The 22,673-nt window shown below is 42.0% G+C and overlaps 1 protein-coding gene across 2 annotated transcripts in view; it reads right to left on the bottom strand.

Annotated features, from left to right (window-relative positions):
• The window catches only part of pde4d (phosphodiesterase 4D, cAMP-specific), a 166,952-nt gene that overhangs the window by 105,831 nt on the left and 38,448 nt on the right, over nucleotides 1–22,673 (bottom strand). The window contains exon 1 of one of the 2 annotated variants that reach the window (XM_058636021.1): nucleotides 12,287–12,908. The exons of the other annotated variant lie outside the window; for it this stretch is intronic. Coding sequence (XP_058492004.1) covers nucleotides 12,287–12,588 — 302 coding nt within the window. The 5' untranslated portion in view covers nucleotides 12,589–12,908. Of the gene's footprint in view, nucleotides 1–12,286; nucleotides 12,909–22,673 lie in introns of those variants that run through there. 2 annotated transcript variants of the gene reach the window in all.

Below are 22,673 nucleotides of genomic sequence, written 5' to 3'. Positions count from 1 at the left end.
CTCTGTAATGAGAGCAATCAAAGCCATCCTTCCCCGCTCTTCTCCCCCATGGGTCTGCCATGAAATCCATCTCTTGTTAATAGGCAAAATGGTCCGGGGCTGATTTATTTGCCACTCAAATCCCATAAGCGGCACGAGATAAACTCACGAGTCAGCCCTGAATGTTGACGTGTATGTCGCAAAACAGAGGAACAAAAAGAATGATCAAAGCTGTCTAGTATTATTATTATTATTATTGACAACATCAAGTCGCGACTCTCGCATAATCAAATGTTTCGGTTACGAGTTGTTATTCACCACAGGCAGAGTTGATGATAAATTATATTTTCTATTAAATGAATATTAACTAACACTGATGAAAGGTGTCAAAACATTTCATTTTGTTTCATTCATCATCCGCATTCATAAATATTGCAAAGGAAACCTATTAAACTTGGACGACTGCTGCTGCATTCACGCCGTCCATTAGAACTGATGAACTGATGAAACTGTTGATGGAGAAAGTCTAAAATTTTAACCAATGCTCTGCTACACTTGATTATGCTCTGGTGCTAATGATGAAACCAACAACTTTTTGGTTTAAACTTGTCATTATGATAGAAAAATGACATCATGTGCATTTATGCTGACAGTCTTGTTTATAATTGTTTATAATTCTCTTTGCCACAGGGTTGTTTCATGACTCTTAAAACAAGTTTCCCCTTTAATCTGAAGTAAAATGTAATGTCTATTTTTGTTGAACATGACAACTGTAGCACATTCTGCAAATTAATTTATATGTATACATATATATATATAAAAACCTTAAAATCTTAACACTGACAGATTCAAAGCGTTGAGTTTTACAGGCGAACAAAAACAAATAAAAATAGAGATAAAGTAAAGTTAAACAACAAACAAACACACATGAGACTTGACCAATCTGACGTGGAAGCAAAGTATGACACACTTCGCAGTGCTTCTTCAGTTCTCCGCAGTCCGTATATAACAGGGGGGAGTACCGTCCGAGAAATATTTACGGTCAATTTACGGACAGGGAATTGGTGATGAGGGTCAATTACTGTTATCAGCCGTTTAAATCTATTATTTTTTTAACCGTGTTAGAACTGCACCATGTCTTTGGCAATAAAGATGGCAATTGTGTATGTGACATCACTGTTTTTGTTGTATGACAGAGAAGCCACTATGGTCTGTCTCTATTTACTTATACTTTTTCTATTAGGCCTCATTTATTAACACTCTTACTGTATCACCATGAAGATAATGAGGCTGCCTGGATTTATTTAGATTGTATGGCCGTTGTTCCTGCAGTGGAGCTTAAACCCCACTGCTTTCGCGAGTCTTGACGACCAGAGCAGGCTGGTTCAGATATGTGTGAGGAGTGTGGGGAGAGGCAAAATCATTCAGGTCCAAGATGCTGAAATGCGAAAGAAAGTCAATAAATGCAATAAACATCATGGATGAGAGCACAAAAGTAAAATAACCAGTAAGAATAGAAGGACAAAAAGGAGGGAAAGTAAGTGCCAGTATGAAGCCTTTATGCACAAAGCATTTTCCTTATTTGTGACCACGTCTGTGTCAGTAAGTCAGGAGAATTGGCAAAGGGGGAACGAGTAATCAAAAGAAGGAGGTATATAATCAGAGAAATCACTCGTGGAGGTGTTGAAGCCCAACACGACGAACAGCTCCCACAAAAACGACCTTTCATTACAGTTTAGTACTTTGAATAAATCCCAGTGCAAGTTGAAGGAGCCGTGTAAAACTTTCAGGTTGTTTATTGCTGCACAACTATTTGTCGCAACCTAACTAACATGAGTGGATGCAAAAGGAATGTTCCGGGTCCACTTGATCAGCTATGCCACCGACATAGTCATGTACATCAGACGTCTGCACAAGATACGGTTTTTCAATCTCACTTCTGCCTCCTCTCACTGATAAGCAATTCCGCAACCACTGAAAAATACTGTTGAGGAAATTTAGTTGGAGATCCGTCTTCAGAGTCTTTCACGGAAAATACTAGGACAGCCTTTCAATTTATTTATATATATATATTTTTATTTTTTTTTAAGTGGCAACACACAAATGTTGTGTCCATAACAGCTCCTGTTTGCTCGCTGTCATGAACACAGCAGTGGCAAGACACCTGCTGTGTCACATAACCATGTGTGGAAAAACATGATCGATACCAGATATGCTTCATTTCTTTTTTTTTTTTTTGGTTATGTACCAAGAAAATAACATAGTGAAATAGCGAAGAATGATGGAGGACCAACATAAACACGAAGGGTGGTGTTTTTTTCCCCCCGTAACACCAGAACACTGTGAAATCATGTAGTCAAAGTTCATTTTTCCTATTTAAGAAGCCATATTACAAGTTGTAAATTGAAAACTATAAAATGTGCTGGCCCATAAAAAAACATAACCCCGGCGACCTACTGTATAGGGTTTATTAAAGTCAACTCAGCGTGCATTCTGCATTTACATAAGCAGTGCATGCACCATCAACCCAAAGCAACCTCTTGGCTTCACTTCGGCTCCAACAAACACAGCACATTCAATTACAGACACGCTCATTTACGCAATAAACAGCGCTTTCATTCGTAATGTCAATTAGCGGAATAGCTACTCCTCAAATACAGCATCACAAAAATGTCAAATATAAGAACAATATAAGGCTCGCAGTAGAAATCTGTGCATTTTTAAAGTGCTGACAAGTCGTTTCTGTTCACATAGGTCTCTCCCCAGCTTGGATACAAAGAGAAATCATTAATAATTCATAAGCCTGTATGGTCTCTCAAAAACAACAACAAAAATCAGCTAAAAAACTATCAGCAAACACTAGACCAGCCACTTTCAGGCCTGCCCAGACTCTTTGCTGAGTGTAATAGGATCAGAAGCACACAGCTCAGGGAATCACCCATCATCAGGCAGCGAATCTAGAAAAGGCTTTGGCTTGAAGCGTTTTATAAGACTGTCCTTCAAAAAAAAGACTTGCCGTGCATTTTATTAGTCTGGCAGATGACCAGAGAGGAAGAGAGAGACACTGGAGGCTATGAAAAACAAACACAAACATATCTTCTGTTAAAAAAAAAAAAAAGAAGGTCCGTCTCAGTCTCCTGTGCTTCCCATACGCTTTTATAAAGCTCTGTTTGTGTTCCAGGCATCACTATGTGAACTCAGCTACTTCAAAACACATGCAGGAAGTCACAAAGATCCAAATTAAACTGGACTCTCCTCACAGAATCACTCGTGTTTGTCATTAGAGAAGTGAATTCAACAATCGCGTCCGTCACTCACTGTTTACGTAAATGCAGTTTTTTTCCCGCCTTCATTTCATTTCTTGGGATGGTTTTAGAACTCATCACTGTGACTTACATACGAAGGTGGAATGGGGAAAGACACAGCCTCATTGACATGTACAAAGCACCGTTAGGTGTGCTTCACTTCAACGTCTCATTTAAAACCCAGATCACGCTTGATACATCTTGAAAATCCCCTCGATCCACTCAGAGTTTAGTAAAATTGCCTTGAGCTCCTTTTTTTTTTGCACCAAATAAGTGGAACGAAGATGAATTGAAGTGACAGTTTTGTGTCTTCGTAACATTTTAAACATTTACTTGATGCCCTTTGTTCCTGCTTTGTGATCACTTAATATAGTTTATATTTATTGTACATATTGATACAGATATCAATTAAATCATTTTATCTTTATCAGAATTGTATGTCATTATACGCCATGTAATTTATTTTAATGTCGCGTTACCCTGTTTTAATGCAAACTCAACTCTCTGAAAGAGTTCTTTGCTCAGTCAAGTTCTCTGTACAAACAACTTTTTAGGGAGCAAAAATGTTTTCCCACACTGGCTTTTGGTTCCTCATGGACACTGTGCAGTTTCCATGATGGATAAATGTTTCCGTCGCAGGAATTCATGTCACCTGTCAAGTGCCGGTGAGGAAAAACAACGCTGTGTCTAGATTATGTTTAAACAATAAAACTGACACCAATTCCTGCCACCACCGTCTTTGTTATGACACTTAAATCACTGATGTGCTGACACTTCTGGAACGACCACAGGGCAGCAGAGCTTTCGCTGTGCTTTTACAATAAGTCAAAACGGTATTATCTATCTATCTATCTATCTATCTATCTATCTATCTATCCATCTGTCCATTTTCTACCACTTTATCTTCCACTGGCGGTTCGCTGACATAGGGCGATAGGCGGCGTACACCCTGGACAGTTCGCCAGTCCATCGCAGGGACACATATAGAGACAAACAACCATTCACTCTCACACCTATGGTCAATTTAGAGTGTCTAATTTACCTAATCCCCATATTGGATGTTTTCTGTGGGAGGAATCACACACACACACACACACAAAGGCCCTTGTTCCAACCCGGTTGAAACTTCTTGCTGCAAAGACAAGAGTGCTAACCACTACGCCAACTGTGCGCCCCCCCCAAGTATATCATATAGCAACACAATTAGACTTGTTACTATAATAGGGATGCAGGTTTTTTTACGTGTATTTATTTTTATTTTAAAACATATATCTCCATATGCTGTGAAATGAGTGGGCAAAATAATATGTTAATTTAACTAGAGACTAAATGAAATGACCTCTGTATTTGGGTGCAGGGAAAAAAGTACACAGTATGAGATACAAGCAAAAGGTCCAGAAATAATTCATTATCTAATTCACCCAGGGATCAAATTTAAGAGCCATTTAAGAGTCCCTTCAACATATGATGACTGCACATACTGTTTGTTTAATAGCTTAAGTGTCTTTTGTGTTTACCCTCACTGCGAAAAAAAAAGAAAAAGAAGGAAGTACCTCCTACGATTACAAGAATAAAGACGTGCGTGTCTCTGTCTGTTTGTGTTGCCAGGTGTTTCAGATGGATGTCGGGCAACTATTCATTCAATCAACTTACACTTAAAGAATGTCAATACTGTGAATAGCAGAGACATGCTAATGGATTCTGAGTAGCTTCCAAAGGGAAATGCAGTGTTTTTGGTCATGCATGCACATAGCATGCTGTACAAACACTGAGACTGTTTTTACTGTATATAGATGATATCCATTTATATTAAATGGATAACAATTCTTTATCCCATCAGGATTTTCTTTTTTTAACATCAAGCCTTTGACATGGGTCAGGCCTGCAGTATTGCCCACAAATCCAACACATCCTGTGTGATGAACGACCTTTTGGCTTTCTCCTGAGTGCTTGTGATTGCCGGACAAAAGAATTGACTCCCCCTGACATAGTACGTCTGCAGAATAACACCCTAATGCACCTGCTCATCTTTCAAAGCCTCAATGAGTCTCAGAGGAACGTACTCGATACGCCGTTCATTGTTCGTCCGACCATAAGAAACTGGCGAGGAGAACCGTTTTCAAAGAACACCATCAGCTCTGCCTTTTCTTATATTCTCCGACACAGCTAAACGGGGGCTGTCACAGAGTGGGAGATCATTACTCGTTTAACCCGACGACGTGACGTTTGATGATCTCCACTAATGAAAAGTTTAGCACCGAGTCAGGGGAAGCGGCCATTAGCACATTCTGGACATGTTGAACGGGTAAATCCATAAAAGTAGATATGCATTGTGCTACTTCTGTAGCAGCCTATGAGGTGTGACAGTGATTACAGCTGTGACTGTGGCTATATATAGCCACATACCCAATAGCAGGTTCTGCCTCGCTCACAAGCACTCTTGGGATCTAATGACATAGCCAGGGGGTTACGCTTCATACTGGCTAAAAACCTCACTGGCAACGGCAGTCACAGTAGGAGGAGCAGGACCGGCTAAAGGAAAATCAACCAGAAAATACGATGCAGATTGAGAGGACATGGGGTATTGCTTTCCAATCTGATGCACCCGATGGGGCAAAATGTCCAGACTGAGCACCTTCCATCTCGTCTCCCTTCACTCCTTTTTTGTTTTGACATTTTGTTTTCCACATACTGAATCACCAAATGTTGATCTTCCTTCTCGCTGACATCTCCACAGATACAGAACGCCCCCCCCCGCCCCCCCCGCAGAGTTCCCATGGTGGAGACAGGCAGAGGAGGGATTGGAGAAATGCCATCTCCCCATCAAAGGATGCTCCAGATTCTTGCTGAGGTCTCACAGAAGCCTTGAGCAGCACCGAGGCCCAGCCTGGACTGTGACACGTTTGAATTATGCGTTTTTAGCTTGGGGCTGCCGGACCTGGTGCCAAACCAGCTCCTCGGGCAAACAAAGACATGTCTAAAGTCCCCCGAGGAAAAGATTTGCCGTCTCTCCCTATACACAAGATTGATATCAACTGTACGTGTTGAGCAACAAGCTGGCTCCTCTTATTAGCTTTCAACAGGGACACTGACCCAGAAGTTTATATCCGTCTGTTTAAATAAGGAAATATGTTTTGTGGATCTGACTTGCAGCTTGATGGTTTTTACAAGTCAAGAAATGTGACGTGTAGCAGCCTTGTTATTAGGGAAAGTTGATCAGAATCAAAAACACATCTTAAAATATGACAAAATGTCACTGATTTAATTTGATTTACATTATTTAGCAGGGATTTTAGGATATTCTCTTTGATTTTTCGTCATGAAAAAACAGGTTTCTTACCAAAGGCCTGGGCCTTGATGTTTTCTGACATTGTAATGCCAGTGAATTACTTTTCTGAATTAATTTGCCAGCAGCGACCAAGCAGATGAGCTTCCTCTGTACTAGTTCTGAGATTGCGTTTTGTAATGTAGCATCAATTATTAAAGCCTCTTTAATAATGGGCTTATTATTTTGTATTTATTTATTTATTATTTTTATCTCGCTGTCAAACAACTTAAATATGGATTTACATCAGCAACTTATTTGATATTCAAAGCCAAATACATGGTGCACTGCTTCTCTGAAAATGATCCATTAATGCTCCTTTATGTCAGAACCAGTCTTTTGGGACAGGCTCGGTGGGGACTGATTGGTGATTGGTGATTTAGGGTTGTTTGTTTTGTTTGCTGCATTGGTCAGACCGGTGCCTGTTTACACATATATACCCATTGTGCATCTCGTAACAAATGGAGTGAATAGCACAACTAGTGTAAAGTGCTTTGAGTGGTCATCAAAAGTATGAAGGCGCGATACAAGTACAGACCGTTTTGCTCAAACTTGGTTAAAATGTCATCTCTGTGTCGCAGCCTCTGCTGAGACATGGATTAAGAATGCAGAGGAGGTGTTGGACGAGTTATGGTTTTAAAAAAAAAAAAAAGGGTCAGGTGTGTTATCGTTTTCAAATGGGGTTCCTGCCTGAAACATCCTAAAAGTACACCCTGAGGGCAGTTAAATGCTCCGTGGGAGGCTTCTGCCACCAGGCATCTCTCAAACAATAACAAAAGACCTCGCCTGATGACATCAGGAAGCAATGAGAATTGTTGTTCCGACCCTGAAGCGCCCCCACACTTCACAGGTAGAGATTCAGTAGTCGTGATGCATCGGTGACAAATGCACACAATAAATAAATAAATAAATAAATAAATAAATAAAAGACAATACACTGGCTACATAAAAGAATTGAATATGTCCGTCCTCACGCCGACATTTCAGAGAGGGTTTGCAGCGGAAGTTATAGCAGAGACTGGGAAAGTGGACGACGTCAATTAAAAGGCAACCAAAACAAAAATGGTCTGTTGTCTTAACAGGGATTTAAATGATCTGGCTACACTTCAACAAAATCTATAACATAAGTCTCTGCATTTTTTAGATGTTTTAATGCATAACTGTTACCTTACATATTACATCTGTACGTTTTTATGCTGTTTCAGTACTGATTTATCTAGTTATATTTGAATTTTCCATTTATCAAGTACAACAGGCACCAGCATTGCTAGATGTTGAATCCATCCATTTCATTAATGTTTTCACTCGGCCCGGAGATGGACCAAGAACTCTTAGACTGGTGTCCTGTCCTGGGTGTGCCCCCACCTTTCGCCCTATGTCAGCAGGGATTGGCCCCAGCGCCCCGCGACGCTCATGTGGAGGATAAAGCATTAGACGATGACCGTTTTCAAACGTTATCACGTTGTGTTGCACGTGCCTTGAAATTCGCAGTACTGTGCAAAAGTCTTATACCGTATCTGTGTTATAACTCGTACAGCATGTGTATGAGAAGTCTCTTTTATTGTCTCCAACAAAACGGACTCAAGGACAAACACAGATTTCACCAGTGTCATTATTTAGGGTTCCACTAAAGGGGTAGGTCCAATAAAGTGATTGATAAATAATTATTATGGCATTACTTTATGCCATAATTGCTTCATTTATTCATTATGGCCTTCAGACTTTTGCACAGTACACACCTCAGTTATTCGCAATTGCCTGCTTTATCACAATTAATGTGCAAGGGCCTCATTAATGACACCCGACGCAATCATTCTTTTTTCCATTTCAACGACGACAGACAGTACACAGCGGGCAGCTAAAACCATGAAAGTCTCTCAATGATACCGGGTCTACTGTCGTTCCACTCGAGGCAAAAGTTCTATATCTTGAAGAAATTGGTGACAAGATCCTAAAAAAAAAGTGGCCAAGGATTTTACTGCACCTTGTCAAGCACCGACGATATAGAGAAGGTTTGCAAAAGTTATGTCCAGAAATGTTTTATGAAACATTCGCCTTTTTTTTCCCCCCAATAACGTGCTATTTTATAGCGTTTGGGTGAATGTAAATTCCACAAAATGACACTTGCATCACGTCGAGTCAGAGGTGTATCACTTTACAACGCAGACTCTTTTTTTTAACCGCAGCTGTTTGGCTTTCACACAGCACAGCTGCTGCTGCTGCTGCTGCTGCTCTCAATATCCTGAAATATGATGTGCATCGAATAATCACCAGCACAGTTATTATGAACAATCTGTCATCATATGGCTGGAATATTACAGCCCCTACCACTGACACAGGCTGTACAAATTTAATGATACGCACAGCAGACGGAAGTTTCTGCTGACCACAGTGTGAGAGGACAATAAAAAAATAAATAAAAAAAAGAGTCACAGAAACACAAACCGCAGCAGATGCACATAAAAACACAACCAAAATGACCTTTCTGTACCACGGCAAATAAAAGTGTGCCGGGGCTGTGGTCTACAACAAGCACAATTTGATTTAGCCTGGTGCGAGTGTTCCTATAGAGGTGCTGGAGCGCAATGTGCCTCTTACGTAATTAGCCTCCTGTGTGAAATTTGATTTGTTTTGGTTAATGTAAGTGCTAATTATCCTCCTGAAGCAAATGTGAAAAAGTGTTGTGAACGTGGCTGAAACGCACAACCGTCCTCCTGTTACACTTGACTTTATTGGCACAATGCATCATTTCAATGCAATATCTTGCCATTACATGGATGATTTAGTCCAGCACACCACTTTGCAATGTCACTTCCATCTGTGCTCTCATCACTCCCTCCCTCTGTCCCCCCTTTCCTGCTTTCCTCTCCCCGGCTACCATGTGACTGTTCTGCACCCTGACAGGGAGCATTCTGTCCGTCAGACAGACAGACAGACAGACAGACAGATAGACAGATAGACAGACAGTGCCATTTCTGTAGTAGACCGATGACTGGACCTGCAGGTGAGTATCACTCATACCTGGGCCAAAATGTATGAAACACAGAAGAATTAATTTGAACACCTGACAGAGACTTGCATCCACAGCAGTCACTTCAGCATGAGAGCTGAGGTGACCTTCTCAGATTTCTATTCAGCTGGTTATATGTTTTTTTTTTCCCTCCCTTCTTTCTCGCTCTCCTTCCCAGAACAAGTGAGTAATTAGAGCAGAAACATTTCCCCACACACCCAGGCTGTCTAAGTGCCGAGCTGCTTTTATCCTCGTCTACATGCAGCCAAGGCTTTAATAAAAAACAGTATGGTTTGTTACTGCAAACATTACGGTCGTTGTTTTGGAAGCCGTTTTTCTCGTTCCGGTGCTCATCAGCGAGCGACATCAGAAGAACCAGCACTCGCACGCGATAAGATTATCCCAGTGGCTGTCATGTGTTGTGAGTCATAATATTATGAGTGTCATTTCAAATAATTTAGTCACTGTGGATTAGCGTTAATGTGGTGCATCTCTCTCCTTCACAAGGACCAGTTTAGTTTCAGGAATTAGACACACTCGAGCTACATGACATTAAAATAGGTCCAAATCCCTTAAGATCACTATACATTATCCTACAGATACGAGGTGTTTCCCTGTACATGATATGCTCATTTATACAGCACATACGAGATGGCTTTCCTGTGACCTGCTATTGTTGATTAACGCCTCCCTTTCACATCCATATGTCTCTTTTGTCATTACTCAAGATTGCCGATTGCCTCGCAGGGGTGTAATTTGTGGGGGACATGGGGGATGCATCTCCTACGAATAGCACACACACACACAAATACCTTTCACACTCAGAAAACTGTCAACATGTTAAGAAAAAAAAAAAGGAGTGAGGAAAATGTGGGCACTACAGGAAAGTGGTGTGGTTGTTGGTGCCAAACGGGTTAATCCAAGCGTTTCAGAACCCGCTGATCTATTGGAATATTCACACACAACTTTATAGAGAACGGTCCAACAAGGAGCAGCTTGCTGGGAAGAGATTCCTTGTTGATGCCAGAGGTCAACGTATAAGGAACCAGGCAGGTTTGGGATCACAGAAAGCCGACTCTAATAGCCGCCCATTGCAACCACGGTGAAATCTTAAAAACAGAAGACCACACTTGGTGACATTCCCAACAATTGAATGGTCTGTGAACCTAATAAAGTAGCCACTGAGAGTAAATACTATTGATGATCCAGTTACGGGATAAATCATTTTTTAAACAAAACAAACTAATATAGAAGCAGTGAGAGCACTGCTGCTAGTGCGGCTGCTGCTACCAGTCCAGTCTTTCTTAATTTAATTGTGCCTTCGATAACAATGTTTTCGTGCAATTATAAAACGGTCCGGTGAATTGTCTTAACACTTATTCAGCGTGAGGGAAAAGTGAGAAGGGGAGCAGCAGAAAGCCAACTCTGGATCCACTGCCATTCACGTGATGCTCTGCTACCCCATTAACATAATATAATTAAAACGCACAGGGAGACATGTATCACCTTTCACAACAGCTTCTGGGTTTCTTCACTGCAGAGTTTGTGAAACATGGGGGGGGGGGGGGACTTTCTGAGGTCCTATAAAAAAGGGGTTGGGCTCCCATGACAGTAAGGAAATTCTACATCTGTGTGTGTGTGTGGGGGGGGGGGGGGGGGGGGGGGGGTTGTTTGACTTGTTATCTGTTTGAGACAAACAGGCTGACCGACACGTGTCTTACAACAAAACTACAATATCGCTCGTGAACGACAACGCCACCGCAATCTACTGTAACCAATACAAAGAGGGATGTGTATCATAATAGTCGCATAACAACAACATAGTGTGGGCTATAATAATCTGATTTCAATGTTATGTTGTGGCCATCTCTGAGGAGGAGCTATGAAGCATATGAAAATGATGATAAATCGTGATTCCTGCACTGATCCTTGGATGGAGGGATCTCAAAAGCTTGATTGTGGATTTTTCTTTCTGTTACACACACACACTGTACACACACACACACACACACTGTACACACACACACTGTACACACACACACAAACACACAGTGAGCTTTGAGATTGTGCCCCTGCTGCTAGATATGGACTAACACTCAGATATTAACGTAAAAATAAATGACTTTGTCTAATTGCGTATCTTGTTTGAGGAATGAACCCATCTCTTTTTTTTCAGGTTGACACACATCCCTTACCTTAAATTAAATGCCCCATTTAAATCCGCTGTAAACGCAATCACTATGAACCATATTATTAAAAGACACAAGTTGTGTATACGTGGTGATTTAAGGGGTGAAAGCAGGGATTGTATACGTGTGTGTGTGTGTACATATGTCTTGTTCTTTATTTGATCCGTTTATGCATCGAGTGACGAGCACATACAGTAGTTTCTCCATCCTCTCTTTGTCACTACAGCAGCACAGCGCACAGTTGACAGATTTTAACTCCTTCGTACAAAAAGTGGTGAAAACATAAAAGGATAAATATGGAGGTATAACCTTCCCAAAGTTGGGACTAAATTCGAGCCAAAAGTCTTCTCCCTTCCTCGCGCGCGCGTGTGTGTAGCGCAAACAACGCCCATCTTCACCGAGGGAAATTAAAAAAAAAAAAAAAGAAACAAGATGAAGAAGAAAAGCAGTTTTGCTTTATTTCTCTCTCTGCCCTTACCGTCGAAGACCTTGAAACGACGACGGCCACGACATCCTGGATTTCTTCAGCCCGGGTCGGTGCCCCGTGTCCACTGCGTAAGTCCGATCCATGTTCCTCGGGTTGAGATATCGCTCGGTGTCCGAAAAGCCTCTTTGTCTCACTCGGTCGTTCTTGCGCACTACCAGCGCGTGGTGGTGGAGCGGAGAGAGCGCAGTCTGGTTCTGCTGCCTCCACAGATGTTTGGGCGCCTTCGCACTCACGCCGGTTCCGCCGCCGGCGACCAAAGACGCCGTCCCCACTTTGCCGCACGCAGGGTCCATCCTCCCCTCCGCGATGGTTTAAAACTAAACAAATAAGTATGTTTTCTTCCTTCTTTTTTTTGTGCTGGGGGTGATTTCGGGGTCGGTGACAGGTTTGTAAAACTGCAAAAATATTGTGCCAAAAAATGACATAAATTAAAACCGTATAAGTGCGAGAGACAACTTTTGAGTTACTCTGTGTGCTTCATATCCGGTTAGTTGTTGTTCTTTTTAATGACTTTAACTCCATCAACTTTGTCTGCTCCGTCCTGCTGGGACACATTGGACAGAGCCGAACTTGGATCCACTTGCTCATCACGAGGTGGACCCTTGTCCCCCCCCCCCCCCCCCCGACTGAGACTCTCACACGAGTTTGGCTTCGGTTTGCTTCCCGGTTTCTCCGCACACGCCCATTTTAGCAAAGGTGCTCGTGTCCATGCGGCAGTGAACACCAACGGGAGAGTCCACGCGGGCCGATGGTCCTTTCACAACAATGTGCAACCTCCCGTAACCCCCGCGGCTGTGGTTACCTTGACGCACGGCGCGCGTAAAACCTCCCGGACGTGACAACTCTTCTTCCCCATCTCAAATCAGCGGGAGGAACATGCGGCAACGGGATATAGGGTACAGGATAATGTATTAAACATGAGGGACCCACCCAAGCACCTCCCCTGAAATCCTCCATGAGTGGAAAGCAGGAGGTGGGAGTGGGCAGAGAGCCAGGTGGCCAAATCACAGCCTATTACAACAAAGAGCCAGTGTAATGATCCAACAAGTCCAAATAAAATGTGAGCCTCACTGAAAAGGGTTTTAAAACACTTGCTATGATTTGGCCAAATTAGGAATTTTGAAAGGCTTTTAAACGTCTCATCTTTCCTTGTAACTCTTCTCTTTTTTCTCTTTTTAAATAAGTACATTTTACTTTGCAAGTAAAATACATAAAATACTGATAGTTTAAACAAAAATCAGAAGAACAAACACACTAAAAAAAGAATAAAACAATACTAAAAGCCTGAATAAAAAGAAAAGTTTTGAACTGCTTTTTAAAAGCGACAACAGTGTCTAAGCGTTCCACAGTCTAGGTGCTACTGCTTCAATGGAATGATCACCTCACGTCTTGAAATGGCTCTTTGGCACCACGGGTAACATCTGACCTGCTGACCATGCAACGCTCTAAAAGTTAGGGTCAAGATTTTAAAATGGATTCTAAAATTCACTCAGCTGGCTTCTCCTCCGTCCTCCTATTTTCCCTCTCACCCCAACCGGCCGAGGCAGACGGCTGCACATCTTCGAATCGGGTTCTGTCAGAGTTTATGATCCCTGTGTTGCAGCCAGAGTATTTCTGCAATGCCAGTTTTTGTTGTGCTGTGTCGGGCAGTCGAGTGTGCATCCCCTCTGATATCCACTTTCATTCTACGTGAAGAGTTGGTGTAGGTTTTTGGTTTCCCAGTGCTCTTGTTCTCTGTCTGTGAGCGTTACATGTAGCACCGGGCAACCTGGCTTTGTGTGGTCGAATTTATATTCTGTTCAATATCAAGTGCAGCTTGGAAATCCCTCCACTTTATCTGTGTGTTGCCTGCCTGTGCTACACCGCGGCTCTGGCTAAGCCTCACCACCTGCACGTTGCACCTGGTGATGGCTCACATTGTGAACTGTTGGGCTTCTCTCTTTCCTTCCCTTACCAGGCAAGGTGCCTTGTAATATAGAGCAGGAGTAGGCTTGATGGGACTGTTAAGCACTTTGTAACCTGTTGTTAAGAAAAGTGCTAAGAAATGTCCACTACATTCGAATCATTGTCAAATAAGTTCACACAATGCTGATTAAGTCTATCAGCTCCACGCGCCTCTGTGTATTTCTCTGTAGAGCGGGGTTTAGATCGTGTGTAGCCCAGTGACGTTCTCGTGCAAAACACAGGAAGTGGTTAATTGCATATCAGGACGGAGGGAGGCAACGGTAACACTGCTGCTGCTGCTGCTGCTGCGAGTGATGGGATAAACACTTCTTAACCCTTTCTACCCCTTGCCTACACATCAGTCAGGTCTGATAGTATTGCTTGACAGAGCCTGTTTTCCGATGAAGAACACGACACGCAAACAATGTTTCTGTTCCGAAAAAAAACAAAACTGAGGCAGAAAAATGAACATCAACAGTAACAAATCTCACCAAAAGCCGCAGCCGCGAGACTGCTATTTTAAGACACACACGCGGCTCACATTTACAGTAATTCAGCGTCATAACAGGACGTGTGTCAGTCCCCGTGTTTTCCATAGGAGATTCATACGTCAAACGTCATATTGCTTAATTGCCCCTAATGTGTTGTGATTCTAGCTGCTTTTGTGCCTCCTCCTCCTCCTCCTATTGCCCCACAGCCCAATTGTCTAGTGTGGGGAATGAAATCGCTCCTGCATTAACAGCAGAAATGGAATCTTCTCAGCAACAAAGAGACTGAAAACAGAAGTGGCAGGTAAGTGTAATGGTGGCAGGAGAGCACCGCGCAGCAAAGAGAACAGGAGTGTCACGCATGCATTAGCACCGAGGTCCTCCTGTGGTGGTTTGGTCAACATTAACCTATACTAAATCTTACTATTCATTCATTAAAAAAACATTTTTCTTTTAAATGATAAACTGTTTCCTGGTCGTTTTCATGTAAAACATACAGCCTTAAGGCATCTGTGCATGTGACTTAACTGTAAAATGAAATGCATTTGGATGTTTGGATGATGAAGGAAATAAATTGTGTACAGATGTACATGGCTGGAATTGCCCTATAATTCACAGTGGCAAATAAAGAAAAGTATTCAATCGATTTAGTGCAGTTACATTATTGCAACACAGACCTGTCTCCAGGGAAGATTTCTGCCTCAGCTCGCATGCACACAGACTGACCAACATCCTTTCAGTACAATAGTAGAGTCTGTGTTTAAACCGTAAGGGAAGAAAAGATCCCCGATATAATCAGTACATTCAATTTAAAAGACATAACATGCTGGGTCAAGTTTTTTGAAAAAGGGGCAGCCCTGTAGCTGCACGACCCCCAAGGATACGCCACACGCCGCAGCAGAAACTAATACTGTACACTGAGGACTTACCTGCACCTTCATCATTATTCATTGCGTTTATTTTCAATGCCTTTGTTTCTTAACAAGGTCATAAGGAAGACGACATCCCAGCATGCACTGGGATTTAGCTGAACCAAACAATATACCAGATGGGCCCCCTTTTTTTTTTACTCGTGCATTACATTCAAACCAATGTCAGATGAGTTCACACGATACTGACAAACGCCTGCTTCCCACCGGACGAGTGCCGCGCGCGTCGCCGCTGCATTGCGTTGTGTTTTTCATTTCGGATTAACAGATTACATTGTTTTGCCGTCCCGTCTTGCCTATTTTTTTTTTTCCCCTGCAAAAATAGACAAATAGATAATGATATTGACATTCTACCATCCATATTACATTAAAACAGACACCTGTTAAGGGTAGTTTTAAGTCGTATTCACACCTAATAGTCCGCTAGACTCGGTTCAAATGGGGGCTGCAACATTCAGCCGGTCCCAGTTTGCTTTCACACTTTCACACCTTTTGAATAACATATTCCCCTCCTTGCCTGAGGCAGCGCTACATCAAGAATTACTGAAGGAGAAGACGAGACAACAATGAACAAGAAAACTGGCTCATCTGTTGTTAATGTTAATGTTAATGCAGAACAACCTCTGTTTCCTCCACATAAGACCAAAACATGGAGCTGCATCAAGTCCTATCGTTTTATGTGAACATACGACACATTTCTTCGTTCTACATATCCGTATGTTTTGGTTGTGCATACCCACAATGCCCTGAGCTGTAGTCCTCTTCCTGCATTTGGTTTACTTGAAGCAAACCGAGACCTACGTTTCAGGCGGACCAGTGTTCGGTTGCACATTCAACCCTCCCCAAATGAACCGGACTTTCCAAGCAAACACACTAGGATTTGAATTAGAAGGGCTGGTGTGAGTGTGACTTTAGTGTCTAGGCCAAATCTGAATCCTTGAAAAACATAAATATTATATGTCATTTTCTCTATATTCTTTCTCTTTCTTTAAGTCAGAGCTAAATCAGAAACCTAAGTCATAAACACCAAATATTGGTGGTGCGGGGAGACACGCCAGCGAGACCAGAAGACACACGGCCAGTGTGAACACACACGCCACAGTCAGTGCCTGCAGCGGCGACATACACACCACACATGTAGTGTGAACCAGGCCGAAGCCTCTCCGCTCCACATTAATCTCTCTCTACTTCGCAGAATAGTGTCGCACTCAAGCAGCAGTTCACCGTATATCCGCAGAGATTGGACAACTTATCGCGGGCACCAGGCAGCCTAAAGATATTTGACCCCTACAGTGACCTCTGGTGCTCTTCACGAGAACGGAAACAGCTGGAGTAGACATCCCACACCTGCAGTAGAACGCCTACACATCACAATAAAAGCATGTCAAATAAACAAGATATTTATGTTAGTTAGAGGAACCTGCGTCCCATCTCGCTCTGATCCCGCTCTATGGCAGTGGTCTGATTCTGCCATCGCTCTTTATCGTTGGTGAGCCGCTAAAATCCTCTCCCTCCCCTTTGCTTGTCCCGCAGCTACTGTATCTACCATCTTTACTTTTTATGAATACAAGTGGCGAAGAGGCAGAGTAACAACATAAATCACCAAAAGTTACACGCTGCAGTTTTAAACTGACGGCACATATCCGTTAGCTGTTAGTATAATGAGATCACTTTATTCTTACCCACGTTTTTTCTTACGACGTGTGTTTATTTGGAATAAGAGAGTCACGATTGAGATAAGGGCAGTCGATACTTAGTGATTACACCTGAGTGCTGTCTGCGCCAATACTGACCTTATTAAATAGAGCTGGTCATCAGCCCGACCCGGTCAATTTGCAGTAAGTAGTTTCTCAGTCACGACACAATGTTGGAATTCTTTCAGTATACGTTGGAACTTTGCAGACACCTCAACTAAAGGCTGGTGCACACATGTATCAGCCTTGCAATTTCTCAACGCTGCCTCGTGTTAAACTGTCCTGCACATAGACGAATAAGGATCGATCAAAGTATAGCCACATGTCTTTATTCTACAACTACATAAAAATTTAAATAGTTGAACAGTTAATTTCCGCTTGCCCTCTGACATATTGTATTCTGCTGTATTCTCATCAGCCACTTTATTAGGTACACGTGTTTATCCCTTAGAACACAGAGCATTTAGGCTGCCTTTTTCCATTACTGTTTAAACGTAGAGTTTACACAGAGGCTATAAGACTGTGCAATATAAAGTTTCTAATATCCTTTTTTTCCAGCACAACCTACGCAATCTCATTAAAAAAATATTTTATTTTGATAAACACACCTGAGCAAAAAGTGCTCAATTTGTGAAATTTGGGAATATGTCACATATGACAGAAGACCACTCATTCCTCAGTTGTCCTGTGAGTAACTTATACAGTGGCCAGTTATATATAGTTGACTTATACAGTTTTTCTTTTAACCTAGAATTTATCTTAGCCAGCACTGTGTGTGTGTGTGTGTTCAGTCTATGTGAGTGTAAATTTACATTTGAACACTTTGTCGCTTACTGTTAGTGAGTGTCCGTGAGTTAGTTGATGTGTCCACACGCTGCTAATTATTCATGAGGCTTCGTTTGTCATGCACTTATGCAAAATTGCGCTCGTTCATTCTAATTAAAGACAAAAGAACATTTGTTTACATTTATGTGCATGTAAACAACACAAAGCCCTGTCTACAATTTACCACTCTTACATTATTCATAGTACAAAAATCAGGCTGTATCGAGACTTGCAACACAATCAGTCTTTTTTCGAGGCGCCGCGGGATATAATTTATGTCAAAAAGCGTGGTTTAATCTCATTATAGATTAAACACAATCACTGACGATGTGAGAGAATCACTTTTGTTTTCACATATGACAATACACTATTTTGTGCCGCTCCATCACACATGGATTAATATTGCATTTAATGTCACTAAACTCACTCAGACACTAAGTGGAGCACATGGTTTCTTTTGTTATTCTTCACAACTATATATATTATTTTTGTCACTGCTGTGCTGAATTATAGATGAGTCAAGCTTGAAGCAAAGTTAAGAGGTATGGACATTTCTCCGTATGACACATTTCCCCCTCCTACAGCCCATTTGTTTTTCGACCTTTAATGGTTAATGTGTTTTCGTTATGAAGGCAGTCAAATCTGGACCAAATTGCAATAAATCCAAACAGTCATATACAGTATATGTAATCAAGCAAGCACTCACTCACTCACTTTCTCTTAAAAGAAAAAACGGAGACGGAGAAGTAAATATTACAGTGGTAGTGAAGATGGTGGAAGGCCTGCACTGCTTTTGTCTCCCTTACACCGAGCCTTTATCAAATTACACCACACTTCTCCATCCACTGTAACAAGATTTTCAAAGATAGGACAGTTGCACTCTTGAGGATTATTCGCCCTTTACTGAAGTTCATGTAAAAGTGTGCTGACAGTTATAATGTCAGACACTTTTTTGGCATTATCATAAATGATTCACTATTGACTATGTTTAGTCTTCATGGGCGACAGCTGTTCAGGTAAGAGACAAGGACGAACAAGAATCAACTTATAATATACATACAGTGCTTAACACCTTTAGACCACCGGTCATAAAAAAGTAAATAACACAGATCGTAGAGGAAATCTACATAATAGAAAAGATGACGCACTGCTTACGGGGCTACAGGAAGCTCAGTTTGAAGGAACATGGATAAAAATGGACAATATTCAAGAGCAGAAGAGTGACAAAGACCACGGGAAAGTTAGCTGATTGAGTAGAAGAAAACTGGAACATGGACAGTTTTCTTTTTAATGTAACTCCCACTTGTTTTGTATGAAGGAAAAACCGTCAATAGTGACAGAAAGAGCTTCTACATACTGGTGTATGAACCATATACCAGTGAATTAGAGCAGCTGCGGCACAAACCTCACATGAGGTGGTGGTCTAATAAATGTATATGATTGACGCTGTAACTTTGAATCAGAGGAACTTACTGAGTTCCTGAAATAGGAGTTTAGAGCCACGCGTCACTGGCTTCTCTCCTTTCCCCACAAAGAAGTCTCCAAGTCAATACCATTTTCTTTCTTCTTGTTTTTAAAGTCCGTCCACAGCGTCTTGTAACACGTTATCTCATTAAAGCCCCGCTAACAAGCTCGGGCCTTATTAATACGCCGATCCTCACTCCTTCTCTGTCTTTTGTTTATTCACTCCGTGAGACACCGCAGGTCCCATCAAACAGAGAGCGAGAGAGAGAGACAGAGGGACAAAGCAGGAAAAAGTAAGAGTGCGCTGATGTGTCTTCTGTCTCATCTGGCACATGATGAGCCATTGAACGGTGCTATGCAGGCGGCGCGAGGGTGATGAGAGGGATACGGGGCCCTTTTGAAGCATGCAATCGTGATCAAAGACGGGGAAGAGGAGTGTGGCTTTCTCTTTGATTGACAAGTGACCCCTGTCATTTGTGTCCACGCACAACGCTAACCCGGTGAAATGGGGATTTTCCAGACACAGGCAGATCAGTTTGACCACTAAATATTCGTGACTTCTTCCAGCCGTCTGGTTATATTTCTGGAGTAAATGATGACTTCCCCGCTGGAGCGCAGCCTTCGATAGAGAATGCTGTTTGCTTTGTTTGTTTCTGTCTCCCCTCAGAGAATCAAGCCGGTTGGAGTCCTGATGCTGTTTCCTGCCAAATCTCATCCGAAGCAACTCTGATGGGGTGTGATTCGTTTCTCCGCTGTTATATGGTCATGATTTCCAAGCCCACAGAGACTGTGAGTGCTGAAGATTTTTTTTATTTTTTGTATTCACTTCTTCTTACTCTCTTTTTGCCATCAAAGAGAAGAAAATAAATAGCTGTCGTAACCTCTAAAGCTGAGACTTTAAAGTCTGCAGCCTGCGAGAGACAAAATCTCATACAAAGGCTTTGATAATTATTGTGAAATGACATTCACGTGACTACGTATATAACACTGTGGATTACTCAATCCAGTTAAAAAAAACGTGTTTTTTTTAAATCCAGAAACGGAGAAACAGGTGATCTGCTCAATAATTTCCTCTCGCGCTGAGGTTCTGTTTGTGATGCTTCAAAACGGTGAATTACACTTGCTTGTTTTCCACAAACACAAACTCTCCGTTTGGCATCGTTCTCTGATGAGTCACACTCCTCAGAGCATGCAGCCAGTCAGGGATCATTTAGATATCTGTGGATTGCATCTTATTAGTGCACCACATGTGAAACATGACCCAGCTAACCCATTTCCAAACCATAACGGAATTGAGTTATTACTTCAGGTCACCATTGTTTCCTACTTACTCCATCTGATTTTGTTGCGACATGAAAACGAGAACGGATCACCATCCATCACGGCAATTATTCAGCATTTCATTTCAGCTTTTTCTGATGGAAATGGGTACAGAATGAGACGTGACTGTCTATTAATGACCCTTTGCAGTACATTTGTCAGGTAGTGTTGCCCAAAGCACCTCTCACATTGCTTCCATCCACATACCAAAATATTGAACAACCAATATTATGATTTATGTATGACCTGCTCTACCCATGTTTGCTTATCATTCGTCTTGTGGCTTCGACCTCATAACCATCTAATAACAGTGGAATAGCTTTCTAATAACCGTCTTCATCTTAATCCGTCTTTATCTGTCACAATTTCCCTTGTTTTGCAAATCGAGACGTTGCTGACTGAGCCGTTGCTCTGCTTGATTCTGTTCACTCCAGCACAAAATTAATATTCCAGATAGATTTTTAGCTGTGACAACATTTTCCTGGGTGGGAGAAAAAAAAAACAACGCAAGTCGCATGAAATCTTAACAGAGGTCAAGATGTGGAGCCGAGATTTGCGGGATGGGATTGGACTTTGTATTCTGCTGTGGCAAACAGAGATAAGCCGGTTTTACATCATCCATCCGTCTTCTACCGCTTTCTCCTCCACATGAGGGTCACGGGGAGATATGGCAATCTCAGCTGACATAGGGCAATAGGCATAATCCCCATATTCCATGTTTTTGGACTGTGGGAGGGAACCGGAGAACCTGGAGAAAACCCACGCAAACATGGGGAGAACATGCAGAAAGACCCAGGTGTTCTTGCTGCAAAGGCAAGAGTGCTAACCAACACACTGACCATGTGGCCCGCCTGTTTTACACTTCGACAAAAAGGATTGGTAATTTCCTCTCAGATTACACTTGTTTTGGGGGCAAATTTAGTCCTGGACCAGCGTGGCATCCATTAGACTAATGTAAGAGGACAGCAGATGATGACGGCCAGAATCCAAGCAGCTTCGAAACCATCTCCAAGACGTGTCCCTAATTGTCCTCATGCTCACAGTTGGAAAAAAAATGAAGGATGATGAAATGTCTACTGGCTTTTGAGTTCATCTTGCAAATATGACTTTTGGCAGAAGCGGTGGTAGAAGTGGCAGAAATAAAATAAAATAAAAATAAACGAATATTCATGGTACACTTTGGCAGCGAGTGCAATCATGTGGACGCTCAAACATGCGCAAGAATCAAATTGATTTCAACCTCTAAGTGCGTACTTAGCATCTGATGCCTCTTTATTTCATTCAGACATCTCTTGTATCGATCCATTAAACCGTCCACTCTACTATCCGTTCAGTGTTTACCCATTCCACAGCAAAACACACACACACACACACACACACACACACACTACCATGGTCACTGGTCCTGGAACAATCTTCATTCCAAACTCCAGAAAGTAGTACATGCCGAGTGCAATTACTTAAATGAATCAATAAATGTGTATCTGTATTGTTATTGTTATTGCTGTTGTTGCCATGGCTGTCCTATTGTGTGTGTGGGGGCTTTTACTTGTACTTTACTTTACTGAGGTAGCTCAGTGGTAGAGCGAGTCGTCTTTCAACTCTGTTAGTCTACATGCCTATGTGTCACGTTGTGCCACGTTGCTCCTGAAGAGCGCTATATGAATACAGACCATTTAGCGTTTAATCTCAATGTGACTTCCTAATGAACTAA

The sequence above is a fragment of the Solea solea genome, chromosome 8, assembly GCF_958295425.1.
Source record: "Solea solea chromosome 8, fSolSol10.1, whole genome shotgun sequence".
NCBI lineage: Eukaryota > Metazoa > Chordata > Actinopteri > Pleuronectiformes > Soleidae > Solea > Solea solea.
The sequence above is the reverse complement of the archived record's forward strand: the minus strand, read 5'-3'. Positions and strand labels throughout refer to the sequence as shown.